Genomic DNA, 23,640 nt, shown 5'->3' on the forward strand with positions numbered 1-23,640 from the left:
CCTTGATTTAATACCCCAGTTTTTACTGCAATTGGAGGTTTACTGTGTAGAACTCTTCGACTATTGTTAATATTTCATCTCTGTTTGTAGTTTCTTTTCCAGCTCTGTTTCTATTTTCGCTAAGAATTTTTAGACATTCCTCTCGAGTGTAGACAACCAGTTCTACCTTTTACGGGTCATAGGTTTCATGGTTTCAGCAATTAACAAACATATTGTATTTTATAAATTTATAACGTTTGTAGAAAAAATATTGTATGATATACGTGTTAAAAAGTACATTTTTAAGGCACTCATGGGAATTGCAGAATTCGCTTCGCTCATTCTACAAACTTTCACATGCGTGCCTTAAAATTGTACTTTTAACACTTATATCATAAATAACTATTAAATACAATAAAACGCGTGTTATTTATTATTTTTTATTATGTAAGTACAGACATTTAAAAAAATGATAATTTAATAATACAAAATCAGTATATACAGATATTTACAGTTTTCTCAAGTACACAAATCTTGATTATAATTTTCTAAATCTACATCATAAATACCTAAACAATACGAAATTACAGGACATTGACTAGACAAATTTAAGAATTGACAAAAAATATCAAAAAGTCAAAAAATCACTTCATTCTTTTAATACTTCATCAACAAAACATAATATACACTCGCCACTCTTGGCTGATACATCCACATACATATGTTGACATGCTGGTCAGGGTTTCAAACTACCCTGAATAACTTGCCTTTCCGGCTCAGAAACAGCAAAAACAATCCACTCAGGTGCCCATTCAAGAACTCCCAGTGAGCCAATGTGAAAGAACATTTGTCTAGCCATCAAGTTCAAGATTTCACTCTTACAGCTGCCACCGGCTTGGTAAAATGATCTTTCCGGTTGTTAGAATGGGGATTTTGAATATCCTCTATAATCTGTAACAAAAAATATGCTGTTAGTCATTTTATTGGAATAGAACTTTAAAATAGCACAAAAGATGGAAAACGTATTAAGTTGTGAGATAAAATGAAATGAAACTAGGAAACTAGTCGAGCTGGGAAATTTGGCGATAGTAACCTTTTTATTTACATTATATTGATTATTTCCCAGCTTTACACGTATCAGAGGAATATGTCAACTAAAACTGTCACTGTGACAGTGGTATTTGCCAAACTCGTCGATACGTTTAAAGGTGGTAAACAATCAATATGATGTAAATTAATAGGTTCATCATCATCATCTTGGTGCTACAGCCCTTAGAGGGCCTCGACCTTCCCAAGCTTTCTACGCCATTCTGTTTCCCCTGGTTGCATTTTCCAGTTGCCGACTCCGATCTTCTTGGCATCCTGTGTTACCCCGTCCATCCACCTCAGCTTTGGTCTACCCCGTCTTCTCATTCCCACGGGTTGCGCTGTTAGAATCTTTTTTATCATGTTCGATTCAGGGGCCCGGGCTACATGTCCTGCCCCTGGTTAATATCGCTAAATTTCCCAGCTCGACTAGTTTTATTTCTTTTTATCTCAAAACTTAATACGTTTCCCATCTTTTATGCTCTTTTGCCGGTTATTAGCATATAAAAACATTAAAAAGTCAAAAGATTTTTTTATCTTCAGATTTATTTTTTTCTATTAGAACCAATTCTACATCTATCGTTCATACTGAAAATAATATTGTTGATGTCCACCTGCGAGAAATCTTCTCACTCTGTTGAAAGAAGTTCACAGAAGTCAAACACAATGTGAATATTGCCCATATGTATATGGAGTGATTCGTCTATGAAGTATGTCATATACGTGCTCAGTAGGATTGAGATCAGGGGATTATGTTGACCATGGCAATACATCAATAGTCTCGTTAGTCAACCAGTTTTACATAATACGTGTGGCATGTGGACGAGCATTATCATGGTGAAATTTTTAAAATAAAAATTTAAATTTGGAAAAGGGAGAATCTGGTTGAAATCCAAATCTGAATTCATCGGTAAATAACATGGAATATGTATCGAAGCCTATAATCATCGTTGTTTATATAAACATAATTTGAAATAGAAACTAGATCTGAATAGAAACTATATTTGAATATATTAGATATAAAACCTGTATTTCTACTTATAAATAATTAATATATACTTACAGAAATAAGTTTATCAAATCCGTACAGTAACCCCTCTTCGTGGTTTCCTTGTACCCAAGGAGTCCTGTGGTTGACAGTCTTTCCTTCTGGCAGCTTGCTGGTCTTGGCAAAGTCTATTAACCATACGCCTACTTTAGTGTCATCGTAAATTACAAAAAGGCTACTTCCTACAACTTCCCTGGTCGTGAAATATTCAGAGTTTTCGATTTTAGACCGAATCTCGCACAGTCTTGCTAATAGTCTTTGTCGTACATCCTCTCTCCCGCCTAAGAACATGTCTAAGGTATTATGAACTTCGTCTCTAGACTTCACTTTTTTCAGATCGGTGACCGGAGGAGATCCACGACACTTCATAGCTTCCAAACGGAAACCTTGGCTACAAGTAGATGATTGAAGTTCTCTAAATTGCATATACCGCAGTTTGGTGACGGCTTTAGCTTGGTGCTCCTCAGGAGTAGGTGCATGGGGATCTATAGCGATCATTTTTTGATAAAGATCACCTCGAGCTGTAACCTTTTGCACTTCCGATTCGAGGAAGGTACGAGTGCCCATTTTAATGTCAACTACATAAGGATCCTGAAACAAAACAAAAATAGTTATTGCATGTATTTTTACACAAATACCAAACAATGACTAGGTATTATGTTATAGTTATAATGTACTACTACAATATTTTTAAGAGAAACGTTACCATATTAAAATCAAGATGTGGTCATATCGTAGAATGCTCATATCATGGGTTCAACGCATTTCAAACAGAGAAGTCTTAAACAGACTAGGTCAAGGCGAAGGTGACTTGATGAAGATGATAAAAAAGAGAAAATGGAATATCCGGGGCATATAATGAGAAGTAGCAGATACTGGAATATTTAGGCCACATAATGAGAGGGGAAAAGCACTCCCTGCTAAGGCTCATAATCCAAGGAAAAATCTCGGAAAAGAGAAATGTGGGACGTAGGATTTTCTGGTTGCGAAATTTAAGGGAGTGGTACGGGTGCAGTTCAACATAATTGTTCAGAGCTGCAGCCAACTAAGTTAAGATTTCTGTGATGGTAGCCAACTTCCGATAGGAGACGGTACTGCAAGAAGAAGAAGAAGCAGATACTGGATACTGTAGTTAATACTTAACGGAAAGATCGACGGAAAAAGAGGAATTGGTAGGAAGAAATATTAATGGCTCCGAAACTTTCGTCAATGGACTGGCTTATCAGCAGATAAATTTTTAAATGCCGCGCAAGATCGGAAACGGTATCGACAAATTGTCATGTAAGCTACCCACTCATAAAATGTGGTCACGGTACTCAAAGAAGAAGGTGAAAACCAATAACATAAAAAATTATTTACCTGAAATCCATGCAGCAAATCTTGCAATTCTATAAACTTCTCGCCCTGATATTCAACTTCTCTATAATATCTTGGAATAATATCGCAAAGATTGGGATCCTGTGACACTTCTTCGTATACTATACGCTCGGTGTCATCGGAATTAGACGATCGTTTCTTCCAGACGGTTCCCGGTCCTGCAGGTGCTAAACTATCGGGATGACCACTGAGTTGGAACCAATTACTGCTGCGGCTTTTTAAGAGGACATCGCTGGCAGGCGCACTAAGATCTAAAGCGTTCTGAAACAAAAAAAATATTCGTTAAAAACTACATATATGGATTGACAAAAGACAATGAGGATCTTTTAACGATTAAAAAGGATTGTTGTTCTTTTTAAGCTTATCTGATACGCATATGTTACGATTACCACCTACTAATATTATTTTACTTTAATTTTATTAATTTTTAGCGGTGCTTATCCCTTCAAAGAAAGATGGCTTAAAATAAACGAAACAAAAAGTAAGTATGTACATAACCATCGAAAGAACACCTGACAATGAAAATAATATCGCAATAGACAACTATACTATTGAACGAGTGAATGCCTTCACATATCTGGGCACAGAAATCAATCAGAAGAATCAGTAAGTAACGAAATTAATGCACGTATTTCCAGTGAGAATCGTACATAGGTACTATGCTAATAAAATATTGATGACATCCAAATTATTATACAAAAGAATCAAAATGACTATCTACAGAACATTGATTAGATCCGTAGTAACCTATGGTTGTGAAACATGGGCAATGACGAAAAAAGATGAAACCCAATTCAGGACATTCGAGAGAAAGATACTGAGAAAAGTATATGACCTGGTGCAAGAGGAAGACAGCACATCAACTACAAGGTTTATGAATTGAATGAAGGACATGATATTGTAAGATTTGTGAAAAATTAAAGACTTTTACGGCTGGGACATGTTCAAAAGATACACAAGTAACAAAGAAAATTTTACGTTGAACGAGATGGTTGAATAACGTGGAAGACGACCTGTAAAACATGAATATACGACGATGCGGGGAAGGGCTCATAAGAGATCTGAATGAAAGGACATAGCCCAGACAGGCAAAGACCCATCCAGGGTTATGATGCCAAAAGAAGAAGAATATATCTATAATAAAGGCAGTTTTTGTTTTTATTCGATTCAGAGTTGGACCACCATCTCCATATAGCTATTTCAGCATCCCATGCATCTTCAGTGAAGCTATGCAGTCACAACTCTGAAGCGAATATTAACAACCCTGCCTATTTAAGGGAAACCATCGCGATACAATGATTCCACCTTTTGAGACGCAATCTAGCGACGTCTCTCTCAAAACGAGGAAAACAACGAAAAGCCCTAGATACAAAGTTTACTACTTTTTAAACAATTAGAATAATTGAAATAAAAATATAATAAACAATATTTTAAATATATGGAGATGGTGGTTTTAACTCTGAATCGAATAAAAACAAAAACTGCCTTTATTATTTTTCATCTTTACTCAGAATTGAGTATTTAGAAACTGTCTTTCGGTCCTTTTCCTTGACGGGGAGAAGGTAAATGCGTGGCCAAAGTGTCCTATTTGCTTTCTCCTATTTTCGTCGTCTCTTGTGCTTATATTGTAAAAGCCAGAGATACAGGATGCAACCAGAAAGCAGTTTATTAACGAAAAGTCTTGGATTTAAAAGAATATATCTCTTCAAATGTGGAATGCTAAGAGAACTAATTTAGTTCTGTTCAAACGTCTCTCTTTTGTCCTTCATTTTTTCTCTTCTAATGTCTTTCTTATAACAAACAGAGCGTTGTAGTTTGCTTCTCATTATATTGTTCAATTTTGGGGTGTGGTGGTAATTTTTTCCAATATTCTAATCAAATATGTAGTTTCGAACTTTAGAGAACCAAACACTTACTATGTAAGTAATAATTGTATATCAAAACGCTTAAACATATTATGTGATTTCAACACTAAACATGTGTATTTACAGTGCATAATGCGCGTTTTCTACTTCTGCTATTTTATTTTTAGCTCGAACTTTAAGAATCATTAAATCCATGCCAACGACAAGAAACCACAAATCGATCGGCACGATTTCATTCATGAATACATAATCACTTAACAAATAGAAAGTATCTGGTGCATGCACTCTGATGGATTTGATCATGAAGGAAATTTTTATCAATGCTCCAAAGATACCAGAGTTCAGAGTACGCAAAAAGATAGTCTAGACGTGTTTATTAAATAAGAGATATGTTTATTTTTAAAAGAGCTTTTTCCCGTAAAATTAAAATGGGGAATTTACCAGCAGTTTTCAAAATTGGGTTAAAAATAGGATATGTTTATAAACAAATTAAATATAATTGAAGTTGAAATAAAAAATATTGACACAAGACAAAATAGAATTTCATGTTATCAATCAATTTAATATTAAAACGTACGGTTTACTCTCATGTAGTATTTAGAAAAGAAAAATGAATGGAGTAAACTACAAAATATATGCGGACACAAAGGGAAAGGAAAGAAGAAATAAAGAAATGAATGTAAATAATCGATTGTTTTGGAATATACGACACAGAGAAAGTATTCCAGTAATCTCACGTGTCCAAATCATATGCCAGCATAAAATTTAAATATATCTCATAAGGAATTAATTTATGGAAACATTAATTGTACATAAAAACGTATAATAGTGTTTCATTCAGTATGATAAAATATATTGCAGGTAAAATGTACAAGGGCATCCGTTTGACGTAAATGACCAATTAGAAAACAAACATTTAATAAAAAAATATAGGTTATGTAAATTGTAATCAATACATACATACACACGCTTACTATTAGTAATGGAATTGGAGAAAAAAATAAACAGGCGTATTACGCGCCAAAAGACATGCAGTCCCTATAATTTTCCCCTTAAAGTCTGTTTTTCCTCCACATTATGTTTTGCCCCAATATATAAATATTACCAAATATTTTAGAAATATTTAAGTGCTTGTTACGAAATTCAGAGACACTGTGATGTCTACTTTTCAATGTAGCTGGCGCTAAGAACTTTTCCACTCCACAGAATAAGAAATTTGTTGAAGATCTCCATTCAAGTCTGCTTTCGATCTGCCATTGCCTGATGACCACCAAATATAGGATGAAACATGTAATGTGAACGAACAGGCTTACACAGTGAGACAGCACATGGCATTTCTGCTTTTTGGAACAGAATATGTCGCATTTTATAAAGCAAATTTCAATTTGGTCGTGGAAGAGGATATATGTCCACGGAAGAGAGAAGTCACAAAAGATGAAGACACATTATAATTTTAGTTGTCAATTAGCTTATATTAAATAAAATGAATCTGTTGCCAAATCATCATCATCATCATCATTGGCTCTACAACCCATGGTTGGTCTTGGCCTGGTCCACGGGCGCCCATATATAAATTTTTAGGGGGGGGGCAGACGTGAAGATGTTGCACATTATATTTTAATGCACCTGGGTATGGGCGCCCATGGCCTGGTCCAGAATCAGCTTCCATTCCATCCTATCTTTCGCCTTGGTTTTCCAATTTAGTTTGTTGCCAAGTATCTATAGATAAGTGCCTAGATAAAGTACAAAGTTATCATCTGTGCAAATTCGACCATTTTGTGTTATACGTTTTAGCGCTTTTTATCTATTGAGTGATTTATCTATTAACTCCGTCAGTTACCATTCCTTATGTCATAATTTTTATGTCAGTTACCAGTTAAGTCATAATTTTTTTTATTTGTAGTCTGGTAATATTGTCCTTCCACAAATTATTTCAAGAATCTGGCTTTTTGTTTTATTTCTTAAAGTTATTTTTTCTTAGCTTCAAAAAATGGGAAAGTGGTTCAATACATCGACAGCCGGACTGTTCTAAGTAGCAGCAAGCAAAGTTAGGATAGCGAAGCTGATCACCAACATCCGGAACGAATAGGTACCGTAAGAAGAAAACGAAGATATTTTGATTCTTTTACTATTTACTATCTGCAATTTATCATTGTCACATTCCGAAAATAATAATATATTGCGTGTTCAGCATCTTAATATCTGTTTCCTCCACTCCCTTTTACTCTGTGAGCAAATGCCACTGGATGAACAACGTCCCCAATTTGCAAAATCGTTTTTGAAAATCCATTGAGCATTCTAAAGCATTCCTTTTCATTCAGTTCCATCCAAAATCATTTTTGTCGACATAAAGTACATACTACGAGATGACGAATATACACTACTTGTATCTGTCAGAACCACTAATATATTCTTCCATGTCGATAAACGGTATGAACCAAGAAATAAGAAAAAATACACTTTTCACCTTCACGTAAGGTCGCTTGACAAATAAATTCATTGCGTGTAGATACCTACGTCAAAAGAATATTTAAAAACGATATTAGTAATGAAACATTATCAATTCGAACGACAGAAATAAGGAAAAAATCATTAAAATCACTTTAGCGGTAGATTTGCGTCAAGATTTATTTTAAAAGACGGAAATAAGAGTCATCTATAGAATGATTTCACCAACAGTTTTATTATTTTTTTAAGGAAAGCGCGTTTTGCAACTTATCAGATAAAATAACAGGTAATCCGTTATACACTGTTTAAACACAATTTTCTTTTCTTTTTTTGAAAACGATTTCTGGAGTAGAAATCGAAAAGTCAAATTTGTGTTAAATTGTGTCGATTTATAAAGCCATTAAAAAATTGTTAAAATGTAAACACGGTAGCCGTGTCGGTGTCACCTGATTGATAATAGTGTGAACACGGGAGCCGTATCTTCGGGATTGAAAGTACTATAAAGTACTTGAAAGGACATGTAGATGATCTGATAAATAATCACCTTTCAAACGAAGAACATGTATTTGCAGAAAATTCTTTTATTTTATTGCATATAGTATCCTTTGAGCTCAAGAAAACGATTCAAGCGATTTTACAATTTATTTATGTCTCCGAAAAATACGATTATGAATCTACACTTGAGAGTAAAATAATCGACTCATTTGCTGAATAATTGTACACGTGGAATTTCCTAAACCTGTGGTCCGATTTGAGTGATTTTTTTAGTACGTTAAAGCCTTATTATTTAAGAAAATCGATGTAATATTATTGTTGCTATACAGGTCATTTTATACCGGGTGTAACAATCATACTGTGTTTTTTTCTTAAAGTTCGGAACACCCTGTGGAGTATTCTAGCATATAAAAAATATTTAAATTAAAATTCAGTTGTAGGCTTAGGCTTTATTAACATTTCCTTTTTTGACTCATTTGCTTATGTTGGATAATAAAAAAGTTAGGTACGTTTAAGAAAAAAAAACACCCTATGATTGTTACACCCGGTATAAAATGACCTTTACCTGTCTAGCAATAATAATATTACATCGATTTTCTTAAATAATAAGGCTGTAACATATTAAAAAAATCACTCGAATCGGACAACAGGTTTAGGAAATTCGAGATTCTAACGTGTACAATTCAGCAAGTGAGTCGATTATTTTGCTCTCAAGTGTATATTGAGATTGAATATGAATCTCCATGGATCTAGAGAAATTATTTTATACTTTTTTGTCCGTTGTAAATATATTTATTTAATTATTTTTCTGAAATATAAAATAAAGCAGAATCACGGGTAATCCAATTTTGCGCTGTTTAAAATGTTAAGTTTTTAGCTAACTAAACTCATTAAACCTGATCTAAAATCGAAACTACAGACAGAAGCAAGATAATAAAAAGCAAGATCATAAAATTTTTAAAATGAACACTAGTACTGACATACGCAAACTTGATTTTCTAATAAATTAATGGTTGTAAATTCCATTACCAATACAGAATGGTACAATGCCGATTATTATATTGAAAAAAGTATTTAGCTCAAAGAGTCAGGGGCGTCTCAAAGTGCCTCTACACAGGTGCTCCCATGAGGGTAAGGTAAACCCGAAATACGTATAAGCACATAGTAGATACCCTGATCTGTAATAAAATCTGAATCATCTTTACTTTCATGAAAAAAAGTATAATATACTTTCAGGAAAGGGAGAAAAATAGAAAAAATAAAGAAAAATGTTAAGTTGAATGATGTATGTAGCTGGTACAGTAAGGTATCTTTTTATGCGGATTTTTTTAATGCGATTCTGAAGTTATGCGGTTTGTATTTCATCCAAAAATTTCTTTTATTAGTAACTAGTATAATTAATATTAACTATTCCCATCCAGATGTCATTAATCTGAGGGTTTGCAATTCGGGTATTCCCCTTGTTCCATGATGTATCATGTATCTATTACATCAATCTGAGTTTCGCATTGAAAGGTATAACCTGTAATTCTTTTGAAATTAAATTTAAATGTTTAAGTATTTAAGAGTTTAAATGTTGCTGATTTCAAGTTGCAGTATAATAAACAGCACATTTTGATTTCTGGATTAAAACATTTCATTAAGTGTCATAAAGTTTTATGTTTCATTAAAAGAGGTTTTTGCAATTTCAATATCGTTAGTCTGCGTTTTTAATTCCTTCTTTAAGATTTTATTTGGCCTAATGGAGAAAAAACATCAAACACATATAATTTTTGTAATTTTAGAAAATTACGGAACGTATCCCTACTTTTTCAATGCAAGTAGTCTTTTTTTATGCGATTTTTTTATATGCGCTTTTCTGTAGAACGTATCCACCGCATAAAACAAGACCTTACTGTACCTACTTGATTTTAAAAATCAAGAAAACTGCACAAGTTTGATGAGGTATATTGCGTTGAATATCTTAATAAAAAATTAGTTTGCGTAGAAAATTTATGATCTTTATTAACGTAGACGTAGAACAATTATTTTCATTAAAGTTTCTCATTTTACTCGGTTACAAATAGCACAAATTTAAAAAACCGTATAAATTATTTTTAAGTGTAGTTATTACGTACAAATTTTGCTATGAATGTAGTAAATGATCAAGGCGTGCACAACCTATAATTGTTAAATTTATGATTTAATTATATAGGTACTTCTAATTATATCATCTTTTAAGTTAGAAAAATCGAACTTTGCTTGCTGAAAAGTGGTTATTACTTACTATTACTTTTTTTAAAAATCGCATCGGTTTCACAAAAAACTTGAATTTGTACCAACAAAGAGGATCAGCATACGACGCGGTATGGATCATGACTGCTTTGCTAAAGACCCAAAATGGTTATTTATTTAAAAATTAATAAAACATTTCCATCGAGGCTTATTATATACTAATGAAATAATTATCACGAGTGTTCCTCGAAATAGTCTAAAATCTCATATCCGTTGCTTCTTATTATTATACTTTCTTCTGCATTGACGTCAATCGGTAATGCGTTGTTAGTCAACAGTTTAGTTTGCCGATAAAAACCTTACCTAGCAACTACTGCACCAAGTTTGTACGTATCACAAAAGAATAATGATTAGATACATTTGACGAATAGTTAAAAGAAACAACAACATTGTTTTGGTGACAGTGTTCAACAAAAACCAGAGGTTATTTTCTACGGTTATAAACATAAAGCCATTGTCTACTCTGAATCACGCATTTTTTATGTGTAAACATTGGCTTCGCCTTATATTCATAGGTTTCTCTTTTGATTAACAGAATTTAAAATAAGTTTACAGATAGACTGATTTAAAGAGGTGGCCTTTTGGCCTATTCCACTGCGACCTTTTCAGATCTATTGTGGTCGTCTATTAGTCCTAGATTACATTCTCTAGCCTGACCCTTTTTAAGAGGTCTACTAGCTTCGAGACTGAACCTTGCATGTAGCTATTTGCCGGTGGATTTTCTTCTTCTAATGCAAATAATCGAACATTAGTTAGACTGTCAAACTGACACAGAAAGTGCTCGCTGTTTCTTCTTTCAGTTGACAGAATCTGCACAGGTCAACATCTGACAATCCCATCAGCGTTAAGTGCCTAGTCAGCTAACAGTGCCCTGTTAGCAGACCTACTATGGCTTTGACTGTGTTCCTGTCTTTATTTATTCTGTCTTTAAATTTTGGGGAATGTTCTGTAATAAACTGTTTCGTCTGTCTTTGTCCTGGTGAATTCCTCCACCATTCCAAAGATTTGTGAGCTACCCACTTTCTTGTAGCCGTTCTTGTTCCTGCCTTTGCAATGCCGCAGAAGGGTTCCGGTCCAACGAATGGCGTTGATGAGCCTTGTTTGGCCATTTCATCTGCTTTTTCATTGCCCTTATGACCCTCGTGCCTCGATACCCAGGCTACCGTAACCTTGCTACCGTGTCCTAGTTTATTTAGGACACACACAATCCCTTACTAGTTTAGAATTCTGACCTCTACAGAATTGAGTGCCTTTAGCGCTGCCTGACTTTATGTGAAGATGGCAACAATTTCTTCCACGCAGTGATGGATTGCCGTTATTTCCACCTGGAAAACTGTGTCATCCTTAGATAGATCTTAGGGAGACTACTATGCCGGCTTTCACACCTTCCGATGTTAAAAAATATGTTTATATACAAAATTGATCAATCATTACCAAATAAATCAATCAGAGTCATAGAAGCTGAATAGATACCCCTTGCCAATACTTAATGTCTTTGAAAGTGGACGAATATAATTATTTTGAATATCTCATGGTTCGATAATGTTACGGTTGAAATGTTAAGAAGAATGAAGAAAAAAAAAGGTGAAAGGATAATAAAATAAAGAAAACTGGCAATTATCTCAGAGTGTGGAAACATAACACGAATATCTTGGCTGAGGAAATTAAGAGAATGCAGACAAACACACCCTTTAGAACAGCTGCTTCGAAAGCTATATTGGCCATGATGATCTCTCTGTAAAAGATGGCAGTCGAACATATCATTTTCTGTATTTAATAGAAAACTTGCGAGTATTTTTCCAACAGCACTATAATATCATTGTAGTGATTAAGCTAAACCATTAAGGTATCAATAAATATGATTAAAAAATGACGACTAATTGTCGTGGAAATAGCGTGAAATATCAAAGAGTGGTGGATTGTTAGTACAACGCAGAATACAAAATAGGAAACTCCAATAGGAAGTTCAGCAATATAATGGGAAAAAATTGCCACACAGTGGTTATCCATCTTGACCAAATAAAGAAATTTCCGTTTAGATGTTATACATTCGTATCACTAGTTTATCGTAACATTGTGGCAGTATATCACCTACCATACAACATGGACTAGCTCTTCAAAGAAAACACACTAAAACCAGCAAACTGATATGGAAAAGAATCAACTAGTACCAACTGGGAATTTCATCACCAATCTTTTATAAAAGTTTTGAGTGTCTTGAACCCTTGATACAAACTTAAGAAGAAGTGATATTGCTAAATTGTAAGATTTAAATTTCCTGTGCACAGAACGAAGAGGTTCTGGTGCTGCACAGAATGGGAAGAGACAGAAAACTTTTGACCACCATTAAAAAGAGAAAATCAGCATATATGCTGTTTGCTGTAATGATAAGTACGAGTTATTACAGCTGATTATGAAAAGTAAACTCGAAGGAAAAAGGTTTCTGGTAGGTGACAAATATCCTGGCTGAAAAACATTCGCGACTGGACCGGGTTAAACACACATACCCTTTTCACAAAAGCAGAAGATAGAGACGCATTTGCAATGGTTTACTGTAAAGAGGCCGAAATCATTAGACCGAAAGCAGTAGACCGAACTTATTAGACCGAAAACCACTTTACCGAAACCTCACTAGACCGAACAGTAGGAGACCGAAAAGCATTAAGTATATAATACAGGGTGCTCAAACAGGATTGTAATCTGAGCAAGGGTAACATCAACCTCCCTTGCCCTTTATCCAGGCTTAGGACTGACAGCACAAAGTACTGGCGAGTTTAGAGGTTGTTTTTTGCTTTGTTTTTTGTTTATTTTTTTTTGTTATTATTTGTTTTTGGTTTATTTTTTTTATTATGTACAATACTAAAAATTAAATACTAAAAACAGTTTAGAGGCTGTCTTTTTTGGTTTCTTTTTTGTTTTTATTTGTTTTTGTTTTTTTTATAAATTGGAAGCATATGAAAATCCTTAATTTCCTTTTTAACTTGTCGCAGTAAAATATATAAGACAAATGTAATTACAACTAAATGTTATTTGGATGGTTATTAGAAACAGTTAAAATGGTGTTAACGTCACTCTACCCTTAATTTATTTTTACCTTCACTAATTTGTTTAAAGGATGAAAATTATTTCATATCAGACTGTACAGAGTAACAATTTACACAGTCTATATATAAAATAATACAAAAAAAATACAATACACAAAAAGGCAGATATACAAAATCTTAGCATAATTTGCTGCAATCTTTTTTAATTCATGTACCATTTCGGTCTAATGCTGTTCGGTCTAGTGAGGTTTCGGTAAAGTGGCTTTTCGGTCCAATCAGTTCGGTCTAATGATTTCAGTCTAATTGTCGATTGTCGTGTACCATTTGCAATGGTAATGGTTATAGCCAACCTTCATTAGTGGAGTCGGCACTAAATAGAAGAAGAAGAAATTTCCTGTTGTTACTCATTTTAAAGGAGACTAATTACACTTTTTCGTTTTCTTGTCTAAGGAGATATTGAAATTGCGCGAAACAATAAATGTCTTCCTTCCTATTCAGAGGACGCTTCCTATACGGTTTTTTATCAAATTGAAAGCTGGAATCTGATTAGCATTAAGAAATAGTAGACAAACGTAGGCGTGAAATAAATATTATTACCATTCGATTTATAAAAATTACCAAGGACGACCACTTCTGTTGACAACAACTGTTACCGTGAGAAAGTGAAAAACTTTGAATAATTTGTTTTCGTGTAAAATCTGCGTATCTCGCAGGAACAATTGACGCTGGTTAACAGTAAAAACATGTTTTTAACATACCTTCGGATTGTTTATGTTGTAAAACAACAACGGGTACAAGGAAAACGATAGTAATGGTTATTTGTTATATAATCAAAATTGTTACATACAAACGTCCTGTTCCGATCACATTTTGTAAGAAAGTACAATTTAGAGCAGTATCTAACAATTTATGAAAAATGTAAATAGATTAACAAGGAGTAATGATAATCACAAGACAAGCAGAGAAACGAAACACCAGATTAAGAATAAAGGAGACTTTCACCAGGTTAAAGAAGGAAGAAGAGAAGCTCATAATCAGAGACGGGATCGGTCAGAACATCACCATCGATGACTTTAACTTTGAGCGCGTTAGAGAATTTAAGTATCTTGGACCAACAATAACTGAAGACAATCACGGAGCACAAGAAATAAACAATAGGATACAAACCGGCAACAGATGTCTCTATGCCCTTCAAAACCTTACAAAGTCGAAACAACTAACAAGACGTATGACCAGTAAGGATCTGTTTTTAGGTGGATGTGAGAGGTGGCATTATGATTTTTGCGGATAAAGTTAGGTGATAACTTCGTTAATAATAATTGATTTATGCTCCTTCTCAAATATGCCCGGAACATTAATAAAAAAAAATAAAATATTTAAAAATTTCAAAAAATTTTGTTTTCTTTTCTATTTTTTTTGCTTATAACTTTAAAACGATTCATTTTGGAACAAAGTCGTATAGGAATAAAACAAAGATAATTCAATTTTCTATCAAATGCGATTGGTTAAAAATGTCTTAATTTATCACCCTTGCTGCAAAATAGCAATAAATATAAAATAAGGGGGTAAAACAAGCCTGTCCTTATTCAATGATTTTCCATCACTTAGGTTACACTTGGAACCTTCCTAATTCGTTTAGAAAATTTTTGTAATGTGCTAAAACCGTACACCAAATTTCATTAAAATTGACTTACTAGATTTTGAATAATAATTTTGCAATCTAAACTTTTTTAAAAAATTAAAATTTTTTAAAATCTTGCACAACAAAAACTAAAACATACAAAGATTTGTCAATTTTTTTACATATAAAGAAGCACCCCACCTATTAATGCACTTTACAGAATTGAAATCGGATTGTTTAAGCAGCCTCAGCAATGTTTTAAAGTTATAAACAATTTTTTGGCTTATAAACAAATTAGTCCTGTGGCCAGGAGGGGGTGCTACGGGCTCCTTTATTTAGATGGACTTACCCAAGATTTTTATGTATTTTTTGACCCGTAGAACAACATTTTTTTGGGTAACAGTTGATCCGGATGTCGATAAGATTGTTATAAACAAAGAATTTGAGGAATTACATAACATCGATTTTTCGCAAAATAAAACATTTTTTTGTATTTCTTGGGTAATTCTAAGCAAAAAATGTTCTTACAAGTTTTTTCGTAGGATGCATAGTTTTCGCGATAAACGCAGTGGAACTTTCAAAAATTCGAAAAATTGCAATTTTTGAACGCGAATAACTTTTGATGAAAAAATAAAATAGCAATTCTGCTGACAGCATTTGAAAGTTTAAGTCAAATTATACCGCTTTTAATTATTTGCATTGCTAAAAATTAATTTTTTTATTATTAAACAAAGCTATTTGTTTATAAGCCAAAAAATTGTTTATAAGTTTAAAACATTGCTGGGGCCCCTTAAATAATCCGATTTTAATTCTCTAAAGTGTATTAGATATATAGAGCACCTCTTTATATGTAAAAAAATTAGACAACTTCTAAATGGTCTACTTTTTGTTCAGAAAGATTTTAAAAAATTTGAACTTTTTTAAAAACATTTAGATTGCAAATTTATTATGCAAAATCTATTACGTCGATTTTAATGAAATTTGGTACACGGTTTAAGTATGTTACAAATAATTTCCTAAGCGAATTACTAAGGTTCTAAGTGCCACCAAAGTGGTTAAAAACATTGAATAACAACAGGCGTATTTTGCCCCCTTATTTTCTATGTATTGCTATATTGCAGAAAAGGTGATACGTTAAGACATTTTTGACCAGTCGTATATCATACAAAATTCAATTATCTTTATTTTATTTCTTTACGACTTTGTTCCAAAACGAATCGTTTTAAAGTTATAAGCAAAGAAAGCAGAAAAAAATCGACGTTTTTCAAAATTTTTAAATATTTTAATTTTTTTAATAATGTTCCGGGCATATTTGAGAAGAAGCATAAGTCAATTATTATTACTGAAGGTGTCACCTAACTTTATCTGCAAAAATCCGAATGCCACCTTTCACATCCAAAAATAGACGTTTTTTCACAGATCGTTACTGGTCTAGTATATTATGACATGTATATAAAACAATCATACGACCCGTTGTGATGTATGGAAGCGAAACGTGGACGATAACAAAGGCAAACGAAGAGAGACTACGTGTTTGGAAAGAAAAATGCTACGAAAGATCTTTGGACCTGTGCTTGATGAAGTAGCAGGACAATATAGGATAAGAACTAACAAAGAGCTCGAAGAACCATAACCAGACGCCTTTGGTTTAAAAGAAATAAAGTCCAGAAGACTTCAATGGACAGAGCACCTCAGAAGACATTCTGACCAAAGAACAGTAAGGCTGGTATGGGAGGAGGTCCCAACTGGAAGGAGACCACGCGGACGCTCTCGATTCCGGTGGCGAGATAATATACCAGGAGACCTTAAAGCTATGGGCGTTGAGAATTGGATATAGATTGTTCAACACAGAGAAGAGTGGATGCATGTTGTCGAGTTGGCTAAAACCCACAAAGGGTTGTAACGCCACGGAGTAAGTAAATAAGTAAATCAAAGAATAATGAATGGGTTGCATGTGTGAGTCCATACTATTGTAGTAAAGAAAAAAGAGACGTTCTCACAAACAATTTATTTTACAACTGACGACCGGTTTCGCTGTCTACAATATTCACAGCATCTTCAGGTCACGGTAAAAGTAAAATTAAATGCTACAAATAACAAAAAACAAAAAACCAGAGTTAGTTAAGTGGTCTGGTTGAAATCAAAGGGTAGCTTGATCTTTACCCTTTGATTTCAACCAGACCACTTAACTAACTCTGGTTTTTTGTTATTTGTAGCATTTAATTTTACTTTTACCGTGACCTGAAGATGCTGTGAATATTGTAGACAGCGAAACCGGTCGTCAGTTGTAAAATAAATTGTTTGTGAGAACGTCTCTTTTTTCTTTACTACAATAAATCAAAGAAATTACGAAAGGAAATAATAAAATAAAAACAGATGAAGAAAACCTCCAACGAAAAGATAAAAAAAAGAAGACTTTTACTTAAACTGTAAAGCACAAGCCATGGACATCTGGACGGAGAAACACCTGCACGCGCAGAATCCTAATGAAATAAACCAAGACTATATTATGTATGTCGATAACAAAACTTTAAAAAAGAAAGACGTTCCCCCAAAATGGAGGGTTTCCTAGTTCCCGATTCAGGATCAGGTAATTCCAACAAAAAACTTCCTGATACGGTTAAATATTCTTAGATTCAAAACGAAAAGTAACGATATGAATGTCAAACCTACCTTATAGGGAACTTTCAGGTAACTCATTATTGGGTACAAGAATGCGAGAAGAAGGAGAAGATAAATATTATTCTGATATTTATATAAATGAGGATCACATTTGCAGGTAAGAAAAGTAACACATGCTATTCTTAGATAGTCACTTTCTATAGGTAAAACTTTCTTTGTACTAGGAGTTACAGTTTGACTGATAATTAGTTAAAACTTCGTAAACTATACTGGTTATAAGTAAAATTTGATAAAAACCTGATAGAAATAATGAAATGATAGAAATACTTACAATGGCCAAAAATTTGAGCAACGACATGTCTTCTTCAGTTCTATCCTTGGAGTTGATTGCCAACTTGGATCCATCGATACCATTTTTTGATTCTGCTGCTTTTAGATTAGTCTTTATGCGCCATCTCTTGAATGCGTTATGAGGAGATGGCGACCGTACAGTCTTTCCTCGTTTTTTCCATAAATCTGCTACTTCGAGGTCTTTTTCACTCGACTGTAATAAAAAAATTGTTTGTAAGTTACATAAATTATTGCAGAGTAAATAAGCGTAGAGAAGTGATAAACAAAATTGATTTACACGAATGCAACAGTTATATAATTTGTTATAATTTAATGTTTATAATTATCTTATTTTTATTTATTTAAATTACCATAAATATATTCAAGTAAAGTCATTAAACCAATATTTTATAAACTGTTTAGATAAATTTGCCATGGTTACAGCTAATGTAAAACATTTCGTAAGTTTAAGAGCTTTTTATAATCAATCAGCTATTTATAAAAACTCTTATATAAAGGAAATTATCTCACGCAAACTTCAAGCCAAAAGAAGAACAATGATATAAAGCAAAAAAGCTTCTAATGTTTGACAGAAAATGTCAAATAATAAAATGTACCGAAAGTGAGAGTAATGCATAATAATAGAACCATAAATGATATCAAAATCTAACGTATCACATCCGTCATATCTGTCACAGTTACAGACAAAATGGAAGGACAAAAGGAAGAAATAAATTTAGATCACAGCATAAAGCCTAAAAACCAATTATATTCTTATAAGAACCGGCCTCTAGAAACACACTGGAGTCACAATTAGAGAGATGAGTATATCGCACCCCGATTTCATTAGTGCCATAACCCTGGAATCGCAAACTTTTCAGGAGAGCGAAAACAAGATGTTATGTGAATTATTCATTTTTTTTTCTCTGCAACTTCTTTAACTAAGTTAACCAAATCCTGCACTCATGTTGATGTGTGTAGCTATCTAATGCTAGTATTTATTTTTAGTTATTGACATTGCTTTACCCTGAAATTCACTCTTAAAATGTGATAAGGTGTTATTGCTAAGGCACCTATATTCAAAATTCGAGGATTAGGGAGCATCAACCTTCCATATCACAGGTTATGGCACTAGAGAAGTTTTATTTTGAGTGATTTTTCTTGGCTAACAAATGCATTATCACATGTTAGGGCAATATTTAAAAATGAACGGTACTTATCACATATCCATTCTCGATCACAGCGTAACGCAAACTGTCTTGTGGCTTGTGGCGCGCTTGCTAATGCTGAGAGCCAAAACCGGAAATGGCAATAATAACGACACAGGCGTACTGTGCACATTTCCACATTTCCTTTGATTTAGGCTGCAGTATGGCAAGAAATAATATTTGAAAATATTCTAGAACCAGTATTCAGAATCCTAAAAAAAACACAACCTCATCTCATCATCTACTCGACATAAAAGAAAATAAAAAAAATCTTTGGAGCGAAGATTATTTTAAATATGGTGTATAATTTTGCTTTAATAGTTGTACGCGATGTCTTTAAAGATGTTATCTGCTATTAAACTTCTACTTATTTCAAAACACCTGCAACCTAGTACAACCAACAAGACTCTATAATTTCCGATAATCGAGCGTTGAGGGCCAACGTTTACGTAAAAAGTCCATGTTCCGGGATGTACACTACTAAAAATGTTTCCTCAAAAAGAACAAGTATTTATAAAAGACACAAATGAAGTACATAAATGTATACAAAGCGGAGTGAGTTAAAACGACATTATCCTTATTGAATAAACATAGCCGAGTGCTTGTTTGTTTCGAAAAGTCAACTTGTACACGGTCGTCGTTTACGCAAAAGTCGTGTCATCTGTCATTTCACGTCCAAATGAAAAAACGATTTTATGAAACAATTGACGTTATTACTGATCGTATTTGGAGTAGATCGAGAAAAAACGCCGAGGTCAGTATCTCACTAAGAGATGATAGAAATAAACACTAGCTGACATTCCGTACGAGTTTAATATATTAATTAGAGATACTTAATTGGTTTTATTTGAATAATTATTCGATTAAGGTAATTTAATTAAAACTGATTTTTTCGCATTCCGAAAAAAAAAACTGCAGTGTCTTTATTAGATACGTTTGAGCAGAAATCGGCGGATTTTTAAGCTAAGGTTAAAATTTTTACGACTAGATGTGTTATGTAATTTTAATAACTAAAAATTGAAGGTTATTTTTCTTATAGACCATTCCAGGGTGACGTCATTTGACAGCGACTGATGGGCAAAATATTGTAGACAAACTAGGTTAAGTGTAGAAAACCATTGTTTAATTTAGGAATATGATTAAAATACCAGCGTTTTGTTCAGTTTGAAAGTGTTCCAGTAAAGGTAAAAGAGATAAAGTAAGTTTTTTTATAATACCAGCCGCATTTAAAGACCGAAATGTTTTAAATCACTATAATCACAATACACTGTAAACAGAACGACAATATGGGCCAAGAAAACTGATTTTCTGATTATACCGGGTTTTTGCATCCCCTACGAGGGTGTTCTATATCCAATATTTGAAATTTTTGTAGTTAAAACCACAGATTTTTTACAATAAAGCGAGAAAATAGCAAAAATAACACCAAAAACACAATTTTTGCCCCTCAGCAACGGTGTCGAAAGTCACGTGACCTGGAATGGTCAATTCGTCGCTGATCAAAATAAATAAATAAATTTTTTATGTAACTGTCGATGCCGCCAGAAATTTTCTTGGTGTTAATTTCTCTCCCACTTTCTGAAACCTGGTGTTATTGTATCTTATACATATACCGAAGTAAATATTCAGGAGGTTGTAAGTTTTTCAGAGTATTGTTATATTTTTTGTTATATTGTTATATTATTTTCCACTTTCCCTAATACCTCAAAAGCTTTTTCTATTAAAGATTATTTTCGAACAAGGAATTGTTACGTCCAAATCTTGAACGATTGCAATTTTTTTGTTATTGCACCGTTGGACAGACTTTTGCCTTCTGCAAATTGAATTCAAAATCATATATAAACATACATGAACCAGGTGAATCCTTAAGCCGGAATCCGATGGAGTGTGACGCGACACTCTTCACCAGTTTACGTCGGCAAAGAGAAATAGAAAATATATATAGTGAAAAGAAAAGAGACAACGGTTGGCGCTCCTCCTTACTCTGAAATGAATAAACATTCGATGCAGCTTGTCTCCTCGAGTATCGAGGGTCCACCACCAGTGTTGGCGGTAGATATTTTAGTAAGTTGGTTCATTTATACAATGATTACAATTCCAACACAACGTCGTTAGATCACTCCATAGTAAAATTACCACGGCACTGACGATACTATACCCTAGCCGAGTCGGAAGGGTGGACGGGTACGTACCTAGTTTGTATCAGCTTCTGACTTCCTTTGAACCGTGTTCATTTACCGACAGCCGATGGGAGACCTCGCGCCGATTCACGCCGGTCCAAAATAGAGGGTTTGGTCCTAACACAAGGATCATAAATCACAAACTTTGAAGGAAATAACGCTATTTCACGTGGAGTTGATTCCCGTCTTTAGTTTTTATTTTTTTTTCGATTTCTTTTAGCGTGCCACATTACGTTCCGTTGGATTCCAGCTTTAGTGGTGGTTCTAGATTAGACATTATGCAGCTTATATTGGCTGTTTAATTCTAGATAGATAAAAATTAAATAATAAAAACAAATTGGGTATCAAGTTAAGCAAAGCATGCTAAATTGATTCAATGTTTTGACGTTGATTTAAAAGTTGCATAATAAAGACTAATTTAGGTATATAAAGAATTAATAAAAACAGTTCGAACGTCCGAAACTCCAAATGACGTTAAGAAATACCAAAAAAAAAGTCGAAAATCCGCAAATCAAAAATTAGAGATTCATTTTACGTGCGAAAAAAGTTGTTGACCAGACGATTAATAACAAATGGAAAAATACCAATCGTCCAAATCCGGATTATTAAAAATACAGTTACACTATTTACGTCAAGGGGTCAACACATCATACCTGGAGTCAATTTTTTTTATTTTACTAAATAAATCACTAAGATAATGAACAAGAAAAAAAATAAAATTTGGAAAAAATAAGCTAAGAGAAAAAAATAAAATTTGTAATAAGTTACTTCAAATCTAAAAATATTAATGACTGGAGAGAAAATGTATTTAAAATGTATGCACAGTCGGAAAAATGAAAGAATACCCATGAACGATCACATCAATCACTTATTTTGTATTTGCTGTCCTATATTTTTCTATACATAACAAACGTTTGTTATAAAAAAAGACAGCAAATACAAAATAAATGATTGATGTGATCGTTCATGGGTATTCTTTCATTTTTCCGACTGTACTAGTATTTAATAAAATGTAGAGTAAAACTTTTATAAAAAAAAACTTATTATTTCTGTTATAATTAATATTTTTTATCTGATTCAAAAAAATAGTTTCCCCTTACGCTTATACTATACAACGAAAAATATATTTGATAATATCTACATCACTTATAAGAAAAATTCGTATAACCGTATTTTTCCCATTCGTTCAGTGTATTTGTTCATTGAGTTTGTTTTACATGTCATAATTATGTCACCCACTATAATTTTGCTCTCGAATATTTAATAAAATTATTTTCCAAATGAAGATAATGTGCTAGTTCTTCTTAGCTGATCCGTATATACATACTTCAGACATTCAAAAACCGTATGGATGGGCAGCCTATTTAATGAGATTAAAAAAATAGAATAGAAAGAAAATAACGGAACGGATAAAATTGACAGAAACCCAGTAGAAAAGAGACACGCGAAAGTAAAAGAACAGAACATGAAAAAAGGTAGCCAGTATAGTTTAGACATAGATACGTTAACCATCAAAGAGTTATAAAGCAATATTTTTGCCAAACCATTTGCATCTAATCATCTATAAGCAGTTTTGCACTAATGTGTTAATTATTGTCATACATAACTTTTGAACATGCTTTTAGCAAAGACCGTTCCTAACTAAACAGAAACGGTCAAACCACGGTTCTCTCCCTATTTACCTAGTAATTAAGATAACAATCAAATATTAAAAACTTTAACTAAGCCGGAAATATTATGAAGGTTATCGATATTTTGTAATTTTTCAGAATCAAAATAACGACGAGCAGATTCCAAACGGAAATAGAGACTCAATGCGAAATAAAACTATATTATCGATGGCTTAGTATCGAAACCTCGTATGTAATTAAATGACATGAGATTACAGAATTACAGGAGAGACTATATAATATGTAAAAAATTTATATGTAACGATCTAAATGTGCTCAAAATAAAAAAAATATGTAAAAATGTTTTATTTGTTTTTAGGTCAGAGTATGCAGGAATTTTTTTCAGTCAGTTTTTTGTCTCCCCTGTAAAATTGTCATTTAATGACATACGAG

The 23,640-nt window shown here is 33.2% G+C and overlaps 1 protein-coding gene across 2 annotated transcripts in view; it reads right to left on the reverse strand.

The window, feature by feature from the left end:
- Positions 1-405: 405 nt before the first annotated feature.
- The window catches only part of LOC126887786 (inositol-trisphosphate 3-kinase homolog), a 295,392-nt gene continuing 272,157 nt past the window's right edge, over positions 406-23,640 (reverse strand). For both annotated transcript variants that reach the window (XM_050655600.1, XM_050655599.1), the window contains exons 2-5: positions 18,191-18,403; positions 3,473-3,751; positions 2,129-2,704; positions 406-930 (exon numbers count right to left, since the gene is read on the reverse strand). In XM_050655600.1, the coding sequence (XP_050511557.1) occupies positions 844-930; positions 2,129-2,704; positions 3,473-3,751; positions 18,191-18,403 (1,155 nt within the window). In that variant the 3' untranslated portion in view covers positions 406-843. The remainder of the gene's footprint in view (positions 931-2,128; positions 2,705-3,472; positions 3,752-18,190; positions 18,404-23,640) is intronic.

Source organism: Diabrotica virgifera, chromosome 7 (genome assembly GCF_917563875.1).
Source record: "Diabrotica virgifera virgifera chromosome 7, PGI_DIABVI_V3a".
NCBI lineage: Eukaryota > Metazoa > Arthropoda > Insecta > Coleoptera > Chrysomelidae > Diabrotica > Diabrotica virgifera.